The sequence below is a fragment of the Mandrillus leucophaeus genome, unplaced genomic scaffold, assembly GCF_000951045.1.
Source record: "Mandrillus leucophaeus isolate KB7577 unplaced genomic scaffold, Mleu.le_1.0 Scaffold454, whole genome shotgun sequence".
Lineage (NCBI taxonomy): Eukaryota > Metazoa > Chordata > Mammalia > Primates > Cercopithecidae > Mandrillus > Mandrillus leucophaeus.
This window is the reverse complement of record NW_012104854.1, coordinates 1,630,347-1,641,882: the sequence shown is the minus strand read 5'-3', so window position 1 is coordinate 1,641,882 and position 11,536 is coordinate 1,630,347. Positions and strand designations below refer to the sequence as shown.

General features: G+C 36.0%; 1 protein-coding gene across 3 annotated transcripts in view; it reads left to right on the top strand.

Annotated features, from left to right (window-relative positions):
• Nucleotides 1-11,536, top strand: part of CAAP1 (caspase activity and apoptosis inhibitor 1) — a 55,171-nt gene that overhangs the window by 25,292 nt on the left and 18,343 nt on the right. For all 3 annotated transcript variants that reach the window (XM_011994367.1, XM_011994368.1, XM_011994366.1), the window contains one exon: nucleotides 10,096-10,169. In XM_011994367.1, the coding sequence (XP_011849757.1) occupies nucleotides 10,096-10,169 (74 nt within the window). The remainder of the gene's footprint in view (nucleotides 1-10,095; nucleotides 10,170-11,536) is intronic.

Below are 11,536 nucleotides of genomic sequence, written 5' to 3'. Positions count from 1 at the left end.
TATATATGTATACACACACACGTGTATATGTGTGTGTATGTATACATATGTGTGTGTGTGTCTCTATATACACACCCCTGAGATCTAGGGCTCTTGGGAATTATCCAATTGGGAAATTGACCTGTGATTCAGACAACTCAGATAACCACTCTGGAATGTATCAGTTGTTATGTACCAGTTACTTACTTGCTTAACTCTATCACAGAGAAATTTTAATGTACAAAAAAGAAAAGACAGCAGTACGATGAACCCTTGCATACTTATCACTCATTATGTCCCTTCCATATGACTTTAAACACCCTCCTCCCAGTTTTTCTAATCTGATTACTTTGAAGCAAATCTTGATATAGTTACTTTTAAATAGGAAACAGATAGGCACCTTTCCAGAATCTATAGAACTTTTCCTTAGAATGGGAGAGCATGAGCTTGCCAGAAGCCCCAGATGGGATCTTCATTTCAATCAGGTGGTATGCTTGGCAACTGTTTCCCTGTGGGGAACTCTGAGGGACTTGGGAAGCATTGTTACCTGTTTTTGTAGCTGCTTCTGGGTAAAAAAATAAAAAATAAAAAATAAAAGTTATTCTATTACAGAAACCTAACTTTTAAACTGTATCTATTGTCATTTTTCCATCAGTCAATTTACTGCCTCATCCTGCTGCTCAAGCACTGGGTTAGATGATTAGCAGGTATTTTTCCTTTTTTCTACTCTTTCTCTATCACTTTTTTTTAAAATTGAAGTTTCTCTTAATCACTTAACTGATTTGTTTTATTAATTGTTCATTTCATTTGAAAAATAAATTCACTAATGTTCACAGTGTCCTAAATTGGTTGTTAATGACTACTCTCTAATAATGCCCATGTACCTGTCCCATCATTTAAACTGTTTGCTTACCAAGAGTCACTCATCTCTGTTTCCAAGTCAGTTTATAATTGTGTAATTTAAATATGTAAACAGGTTAACTATTAATAAGAAAAGATTAATTGATTACATTGTTTTGAGTTTGGGAAAATTCGAGTTTCTAAAAAGTTGCACTCAATTAGCTGTAGGGAAACAGAATATCTGGAGGGGCATTGTATAAATATAAATGGGTTTTTTTTCACATTCGGATTTTTTCATTTTAACTAAGCCAAAACTAGAAATGTCAACAATGGTTTATGTGAGTAGGATGATATGGAACTCTATTCCATGGATTTGTATTAAAGGTAAGGCCGTGGCCCCATATCCAAATTGGTGAATTAAAGATGTTTTTAATTTTAAGTTAATAAAAAATGCTCAAAATTACATAATTTAACTTCAAAAAAAGTGTTTCCTATGTTAATAAGTTTTTTTTTTTTTGTGGAAGTAACATTTTCTGTCTAAGTTAAATAAAAGGAATTTCACTGTATTAGGTTTTATTTTGGTTTATTTTATGGTTCATTTTTTATTACTTTTTATTATGAAAAATATCAAGCATATAGAAAAGTAGAAAGAATGGTATAATCAACTCCCATATACCTGTCATCTAGATCTAACAGTTATTACAGTTTTCCATGTTTGCTTCATCTATTTTCTTGTAGTATTTTTAGTATATTGCAGATGTTTTAAATCTAATTTTTTAATTTTAATATTTGCCTATACAGTCATATCTTTGTAACACTTAATGTAATTAGCAATAATTCTCTAATATGTGATATTTATTTCATATTCAGATTTTCCCAGATGTTCCCTAAAGGTCTTTTACATGTGGTTTTTCTGAAGCAGAGTACAAGCAAGAGTACACATTGCATTTAGTTGTTCTCCCTTTTTTTTTTTTTTTTTTTTGAGGCAGAGTCTCTCTGGTCACCCAGGCTGGAGTGCAGTGGCGCGATCTCGGCTCAGTGCAAGCTCCGCCTCCCGGGTTCACGCCATTCTCCTGCTTCAGCCTCCAGAATAGCTGGGACTACAGGCGCCCACCACCACGCCCGGCTAATTTTTTGTATTTTTGGTAGAGACAGGGTTTCACTGTGTTAGTCAGGATGGTCTCGATCTCCTGACCTCGTGATCCACCCGTCTCATCCTGCCAAAGTGCTCGGATTACAGGCATGAACCACCACGTCCGGCTGTTCTCTCTCTTAAGTCTCTTTTAATGTAGAACTGTGTCCACCTTCCTATTATCTCTTGTTTGCTTTTTTATTAATAAATTAAATGATCTTGTTGAAGAAAGTGGGTAAGTTGTCCTGTACACCTGTTGGCTGTATCTGATTGTATCTTCACGGTGTTATTTGACTTGTTCCTGTATCCTCTGATTTTTCTTGTAAGCTGGGATTTATTAACTTTTTAAAATTATAAGTGTGTTAGTTTCCTATTGCTGCTATAACAAATTACCACAAACTTAGTGGTTTAAAGCAACACATATTTATTCTCTCATAGTTCTGGAGATCAGAAGTGAAAATCAGTTTTTCTGGGCTAAAGTCAAGGTGTCAGCAGGGCTGGTTATTTCTGGAAGCTCTGAGGGGAGAATTCATTTTCTTGCCCTTTTCAGCTTCCAGTTGCTGCTTATATTCTCTGTATTGTGGCCCCTTCCTTCATCTTCAGAGCATATCACATCATTCTCTGCTTCCAGGGTGATATTGCCATTTCTTCTGACTCTGACTTCTCTTACATCCTTATAAAATGATTACTGTGACCACATTGGGCTCGCCAGAGTAATGCAAGATAATCTCCCCATTTCAAGATCCTTAATCACAATCACAAAGTCCTTTTTTGCCATATAAGGTAACATTCACAGGTTCCGGGGAATTAGAATGTGGGCATATTTGGGGGACTGTTATTCAGCCTAGCATAATAAGGAAGGAATAGTATGAAGTTGAAGATAACTCCTGTTGACTTTCAAATAAAAGCAAAGTTGTATGTACATATATAATAGATAAATAGATAAATTCAAATAGTATACAAGTTTAAAATGAAGATAAAAACCTTTCTGTTTCACCTTCTGATCTCACCCCATCCTCCTCCCATACTTGTTCTTTCTCCTAAGCAGTACTATACTTCTAAACCTTTTTTGTGTCAGGGACCCTTGGAAGTCTAGTGAAGCCTATAGATTCTTTTTCAAAATGATATTTGCTCTTTTTTTTTTTTTTTAATTCATGGATTAAAACAATTAGAAAGGAAATTAATAATAAAATAGTTAATATTAAAATATTTTGCAATATGGTAATATACTTATGAACAATAAGATCTAGCAGCAGTTCTAATAACTTTCATAATTTTAAAGTACAGAATAAGTATGAACAGTATTTTGGATGTGTGCAACAACTATATTATGTGAAAATATGTGTGATTTCTAATGGTGACAGAATCACAGATACTAATACCTAGAAAAAATGGATTCTAGTGAAAATACAGATGTAATTTTTCCCCATGTGGCTATGTGGGGGGATTTTCCCACATAGCTACATCTTAATCCCTAGAATCTGTGAATGTTAGTTTATATAGCAAAAGGGACTGCAGGATATGATTAAGTGGGATGGTGAGTTGGGAAGATATTCCTGTATTGTTTTGGTGGGCTGTAAATGCAATCACTTGCATGTATCGTTATATCCAGTGTCCTTATATGAGGGAAACAGAAGGGGATTTGACAGTCTTTGAGAAGACTATATGATAACAGCATAGGGAAACAGAGTCAGAGATGTTGGCTTTGGAGATAGAAGAAAGGGCCTTAAAGCCTGTGAAACAGTGTCTTCTATAGAGCGGTGATCCCCAACCTTTTTGGCACCAGGAACTGGTTTCATGGAAGAAAATTTTTCCACCAGGGAATATGGGGGGAGGATGATATCTGTTCCACCCCAGATTATCAGGCATTAGATTCTCATAAGGAGCTTGCAACCAAGATCCCTTGCATGTGCATTTCACAATAGGGTTCGCATTCCTATGAGAATCTAATGCTGAGGTGGGGCTCAGGCCGTAATGCTTGCTTGCCCACCACCGCTCACTCACCTCCTGTGCAGCCCGATTCCTAACAGGCCATGGATTGATACCAGTCTGCAGCCCAGGGGTTGGGGACCCCTGCTGTAGAGCATCTGGAGGGATTGTGGCCCTGCCAATGTATTGATTTTGGGTAATTTATAGTGATTTTGGGCTTCTGGACTCCAGAATTGGGAAAGAATAGATTTTTGTTGTCTTTCAGTCAGCAAGCCGTGGTAGTTTATTGCAAAATTCATAGGAAACAAATACACTAGGCAAATTCACAAATCTTCTGAATTCAATCCATACACCTGGCAGTAAGGAGATGGAGATGGTCCAAGATTCCAAGTTAAGGTTCCGAGCTTCAAAGGTAACCACTGTTAACCTTTTCTTGTGTGTCCTCTTATTCAGAAATGTTATACCAGAGTGAGTGTTTGTCTTCATGTATTGTCAGTTTCTTAACAACTTATTTGAAATATAAACCCATACACATAATACAAAGATTTTAAAAGGATATAGTGAGAGTAAGTCTCTCCTTTTGCCATTCCCTATTCTTTCTTCCTATAGGCAATCACAGTAAACCAGTTCTTGGGTATCCTCCCAGAGGTATTCTGTACATTTACATATATATGTATATATTTTCTTCTCACACAAATGGTAACATATTGTACAAACTATTCTGTACCTTTTACCATTATTTCTTCCATATAAGGATGTCTTTCTCTTGGACTTCGTCCTACCCAATACATATACTTAGGCCTATTTACTATTCCATTGTTTGGTACAGCAGAACATAAACAGTCTCTTATTAGACATTTAAACATTTTATTAGTGGCCATTTAAAGTTATTTACTGGCCACATGTGGTGGCTCACACTTGTAATCCCAGCACTTTGAGAGGCCGAGGTGGGCGGATCACTTGAAGTCAGGAGTTTGAGACTAGCCTGGCCAACATGGTGAAATCCCGTCTCTACTCAAAGTACAAAAATTAACCAGTCATGGTGGTATGTGCCTGTAATCCCAGCTACTCGGGTGGCTGAGGCAGGAGAATTACTGGAACCTGGGAGGCGGAGGTTGCAGTGAGCCGAGATCGCGCCACTGCACTCCAGCTTGGGCGACAGAGCAAGACTATAAATAAATAAATAAATAAATAAAATTAAAGTTATTTACTGTCTTTTGTTAGTACTACGAAACCTTCCTAGGCTTCAATTTTCTCATCTGGAAAATAGAATCCTACCTCACAGGGTTGTTATGATGATTAAATGAGAAAATGATTGAAAGTCTTTAGAATAGTACTTGCCCACATGGTAAGCATTGGAAAAAAATGTTACTGTATTTGTTTTGGAATTTTTACTTGGAATCTGTAACAATGACTATTCTACTTTATACCGATGAATACGGGGGATTTCCCCTCCATTCCTCTTATGCTACACAAACCTAAAGAAACCAATAAATTTGTTGTTTTTTGTTTGTTTGTTTGAGACAGAGTTTCTCTCGTTGCCCAGGCTGGAGTACAATGGCGTGATCTTGGCTCACCACAACCTCTGCCTCCCGGGTTCAAGTGATTCTCCTGCCTCAACCTCCTGAGTAGCTGGGATTACAGGCATGTGCCACCACGCCTGGCTAATTTTGTATTTTTAGTGGAGACGGGGTTTCTCCATGTTGGTCAGGCTGGTCTCAAACTCCTGACCTCAGGTGATCTGCCCGCCTCGGCCTCCCAAAGTGCTGGGATTACAGGCATGAGCCACTGTCCCCAGCCAAATTTCTTGTGGTTTTTAATCTTTACTATTGCTTAAAAAATTCATTGGTATGTGTCTATTTTTTTCATTTATTACAAAAATCATTTAGGAGAAAACATATATTTGAATGTATAAAAGGATTTTTCTCACAATTGAGATCAATTTGTTATATTGACATTATTTTCTATAAATTCAGTTCTCTTAGACACAAAGAGCTGACTGCTTTTCGGTTGGTAAAGGATCATAAATTGGTTATCTAGACACCACTTAATGTTCTCATATCCTTTGTAAATTGTATTAGGCTATATAATATGTAGAATGTTTGACATAACATAATAAGTTTATTCAAAATAACAGTTTTTCAGAAAATCTTTACAGAAAGTGTTACTAATCACGGGCAATATTGTGACCTTAAATGCTAGATAGCATTCCACATTTTAAAACCTGCATGTTTGCACCTTTAAATGTCCATACAAAGTGATCTAATGCTGATTTTTGAAATTAGAAAGGACATTAAAACAGTAATATAGGGATAGAGCAAAGAGGAGATACTATACTCACCTCTTTGATTCCCTTTAGTCACTTTAAAATAAAACAGAGCCCCCTATTTAGGAAATTGCCTATTCACAAAATCTTGGAGTCGCAGGGTAGGGGACAGTTTATATACAATGAAGCCTTAGAGAATCATGGGTCAGAAAAAGCACTGGAGTGTGGTAACTGATCCTTTGATTTATATTATTTGAACAGAGGAAATGGAGATAAGGTTTCCTTAGCGGGTGTAGGATTAAATTTTGCTGTCTGAGGAAGGGGCTTGATGAGAGACACAACAGAGATGTGAGTTGATTTATTTGCCATTATTTTACATTTGAGCAAGAAATTTATACCCACCACCCACATTTAGAAATATAGGAGTTCATATGTGTGGTTGATCTTTATTAAGTTCCACAGATCTCCCCAGTGTATTACTCTGATTTTAAAAAAATCATTGAACTGTAACAAAGGATGGACAGTGGATAGCTTGTGGAGGTAAAATAAAGTAAGTTAGACTGATGTTGGTTTCAGAACTTAAATCTCAGTCATAAGTATAGGGCTCTCGTGATTCAAGGCCGAGCTTGCAAATTAAGCTGCTTTAAAGGAGTGTTGGAGATAGGAGAAGTGAATTAGAAATATAAAAACAGAGCTGGGTGAGGTGGCTCATACCTGTAATCTCAGCACTTTGGGAGGCCAAGGAGTTCAAGAACAGCTTGGGCAACAGGGCAAAATACCACCTTTACTTAAAAAATTAGCCGGGCATGGTGGTGCACATCTGTAGCCCTAGCTACTTGGGAGGCTGAGGTAGGAAGATTTCTTGAGCACAGGAAGTCAAGGCTACGATGGGCTGTGATCACTGCACTCCAGCTTCCTGGAAGACGGGGCAACAACTTGTCTCAAAAAAGAAAACAGGCTTTTTTTTTTTTTTTTTTTTTTTTTAATTTATTTAAATGGAAAGGAGCACAAAGATAATTGCAAAATTCATAACCAGAACTGGTTTTGGCAGTGTGTTCCCACCCTCTCCCCATTCCTCTTTTTCCAGTTGTTTATAAAATTCTTCCTTAAAGTGTTTGATAGAAATATTTGAATGTCATTTAAATATAAAGTGGAATTGCTTTAGTTTTCCTGATTCTGGCACCTAGTATGTCTTACCACCTGAGAGGGGACAAAATTTTTATTTTCTTAAAAGTAGAAATAAAAAGACATGTACACATAATTTTCTTACAATTTAAGACATTTCCTTTTTGTAAATATCTTGCCTTTTATGCCATTTATTGGAGATCTTTAAATTGTATTCGAGAATTTTATATTTTAGTCATAAAGTACATCTTGTAAAAATTGCTAGTATAGATTTTAAATTTTCAAACTATTGAAAACTTTCTGGGATTTTTTTTTTTTTCCTTTTTCTTCAGGTAATACTGACAGCATCTAACTTCACTTTTCTGCCACAGGGTGGTGTACAATACTTACTGTCTGAAATTCTGTTTGGTGACTTCAACAGCCTAATAGAACCCAACTTAAAATAGAATGTTGTAGAAGTTCACTTTGGGCACTAAAATAAATTGTTGTATGAGAGAAGATAGTCCTTATAGAGGGGTCCAATTTTTATTTAAAGGGGCTCTGAGGGGCTTTCATAGGGAAGGCAGTTATATTGAGTTATTAAAACATTTGGAAACACTTTCAGACTTATTACAATGTTGCAAGAATAAGAATAGTACAAGAAATATCCATATACCCTTTATCAGGATTTACTTATTGATCTTCTATCCCATTTGCATACTAACTTTTTATATATGTATATTTTTTAATGAAACATTGGAAGCTAAGTTATATACATCATGACACTTTTCTCTATATGTTACACTGTGTTTTTCCAAGAAAGAGATACTCTATTAGGTAACTGTAACACAGTATCAACTTGAGTAAATTTAACATTGATACAATACTTTTATCCAGTTCCCCATCAGTATTTCAGTGTGTCTTTTGACTCAGTAATGACCTTCATAACAATTTCCCTACCAGTTCAGCAGTCTCAGGTCAGTTATAACATTTAATTGTCTTGGCTCTTTAGCAACCCTTGAACCTGGAATAGATCCACAGCCTTTGTATTTTGTAACAATGACATTCAACTTTCCTTAACAGAACATTACTTATTTCCATTTTGAGTTTGTCTGCTGATTCTTCATAATACAGGTTTATATATTCTCAGCCAGAATATTATATAAATGATATATCTTCCTCAGAGTATTACATATATCCATCCTCCTCTTACTGGTGATGTTACATTATATTTTGAAGTCTTTTTTTTGTTTTGTTTTGTAAATTTAGATGTGTATGTTTAGAAGAATAATTAAATGCAATTCTAGGATGTGTAAAAGCAAACATTTTTCTGTCAAGAAACGTACTTACACTAATGCTCCCAGTAGGTAAAATCTAATTTGACTGGAAGGTTTGAGGTAGCACATTTTAACTTTAAACCTTGCAAAGCTCTTAATGTAGTATACTGGCATTTAATCTGTCCCTGGATTGCCAAGGAAAATTGTTGATACCCTCCTTGGGACCTGCCAATCATTCTGGTGAATAAATAAAATCTGAGTAGGTGAAGTTGGAGAGAAGTGTGAAACACTGAGATATCCCAATTATAAATTTCTGATGTCATAATTAACAGCAAAGCCAAATAATTTTGTATTCTCTGAGTTTGGGCTTTATTAGTGCAGTTTTAATACAAAACAAACATATAAGTGCCAGAGATGCTGACTGTAAAGAATATTGTAAACTTCTCAAAGAAATGATCATAAGTCTTTTTTAATCCTTTGGTTATTTGACGGATTTGTTACTGTTAATGGACACAATTTTGTGAATAGGAAGATTTCCTAAATATTGCTGGTATGTTATCCTTAGGATGTGTATAAAAATTCTTAGAAGGTGATAGAGATGCCTATTTTGAAGAAAATGGTCACATAGCTCATTTGAATATTTATAATTTCTTGACCTTTTTGCTGAAAAGTATATTAAGATGGTATAATGCTAAGAAAGCACATTGTTGGCCGGGCGCGGTGGCTCAAGCCTGTAATCCCAGCACTTTGGGAGGCCGAGACGGGCGGATCACGAGGTCAGGAGATCGAGACCATCCTGGCTAACCTGGTGAAACCCTGTCTCTACTAAAAAATACAAAAAACTAGCCGGGTGAGGTGGCGGGCGCCTGTGGTCCCAGCTACTCAGGAGGCTGAGGCAGGAGAATAGTGTAAACCCGGGAGGTGGAGCTTGCAGTGAGCTGAGATCCGGCCACTGCACTCCAGCCTGGGCGACAGAGCGAGACTCCGTCTCAAAAAAAAAAAAAAAAAGAAGGCACATTGTTTTGCAGCTGTATTCTAGAACATAGTGAATCAAAACTTTTTTACATGATCTTACATTTAATCCTTTTACTTTGATTACATCTGTATATTACATATAAAATATGTATTTTCCACGTACTGTAGACATCAAAGCATTTGAGGTATGAAATTAAATGAATATAAAGTAATTTGAATGCCAAAATGCTCATTAAATTTAACAATTGAACTTGAAAAATTATTGGTTACTGCTGTGAGTTGTGATTCCTCCTATCAGCTACCCTGCAGAGTATTGGAAGGGAGAAAAAATTACTTCCATGTTCCTTTCAGGTTTGCCCCTTGATTTTACAAAGAAGTGTACTGCTTAAATTGCTAGTAGTTTGTAGCTGCTGCTTCTGACACTTGAATACATGTTTCTGAGTTTCCAGAGTACACTGAATAACTAACACCCTGGGAGCTTAGAAGAATTTAGCCTGTCTTCCCTAGTGCCTAACTTAATTCTGGGAACCTGGGTAGTAAATATTACGTGATTGAATATAGTTTTACAAGTTGATCTTATTTTCATTTCCCAGGCAAGACATCTGTATAGATTCTGCTTCATCCATGAGAGAGAATAAGCAACCTGAAGGTTTGGAATTAAAACAAGGTATGAATCAAGTACTTGATTATTATATAAAATTTACCTGAAGAATAGAATCATTTTACCAATAATAAATTTTCAGTGTCTAACTCACCCCATTTTACAGATAGAGGAAGAGAGCAATTTATTTGGTCAAAAATCAGAAGTGTAAAGAATATATCCTTTACTTCATGATTCTTTTAGCTACTGGAGTGACTATATTTTGTGATGTATAGTTGGTTACAGAAGCCACCAGAAAATGTTTTATCATCTTGAATGGTTTTATTTCAGTAATTTATTTTATTTTATTTTATTTTATTTTATTTATTTTTGAGATGGAGTCTCGGCCTGGCACCCAGGCTGGAGTGCAGTGGCACGATCTCGGCTCACTGCAAGCTCCACCTCCCAGGTTCATGCCATTCTCCTGCCTCAGCCTCCCAAGTAGCTGGGACTACAGGTGCCTGCCACCAGGCCTGGCTAATTTTTTGTATTTTTAGTAGAGATGGGGTTTCACCGTCTTAGCCAGGATGGTCTAGATCTCCTGACCTTGTGATCCACCTGCCTCGGCCTCCCAAAGTGCTGGGATTACAGGTGTGAACCACCGCGCCTGGCCTATTTCAGCAATTTATATATCATCAGCTACAAGACATTGGAGATACGTTAACTGGGTAGCTTTGGGTTGTATGTGGAAAAAAAAAAAAGTAAGTTTTATAGGATAACGTTTTTCCCCCTGAGGTATTTTGTCCTTGTTTACTTACTTACTTACTTCCTTATTTATTGCTTTCTTTAAATCAGTTTTTGTCATTACCAGCTAGCAGAAATAAAGTGGTAATTTTAATTTATTCAAGCCAAGTACATTAGTAGGGCTAATCTTTTAAACGCCTTTTTTGCTTCTTTTTTATCTTTAGTAGGAAGAATTGAAAGTAAAATAAGTTTTTATTAGTTACTCAAATGCCAGCTCACATTTGTTTCTGATAAAATTAATTCAGAGCAGTAAAAATTTATTGCAGCTAAGAAGATTAGGTTATCTGTCATGTAATCACCTAATCTTTGATGGCTTAGAATAGTTTCTCTAAAATATGAGTCATATGAACGTATTTGGTAGAGAAAAACAAGTCGCTATTTAGGCAGAATTTTTTTAAAAACTGGTCTTTTATTAATGCCTAATTTAAAAAGTGGGAAAAAAAGTTAGATAATGAATTTAGTGATTTGTTCAATTTATATAGAGAGAGCAAAATCTAGATTTTCTGTATTTCTGATTTATTTACTGTAGGATTTATGAATATTTGATTGTTCCGAAAATTCCCACTGCTCTTCAAAAGTCCTGTTGTGATAACCTCATATATAGCCAGACAAAATTACGTGTTTGTACTCTGACTTCTTCTGAGCACCCC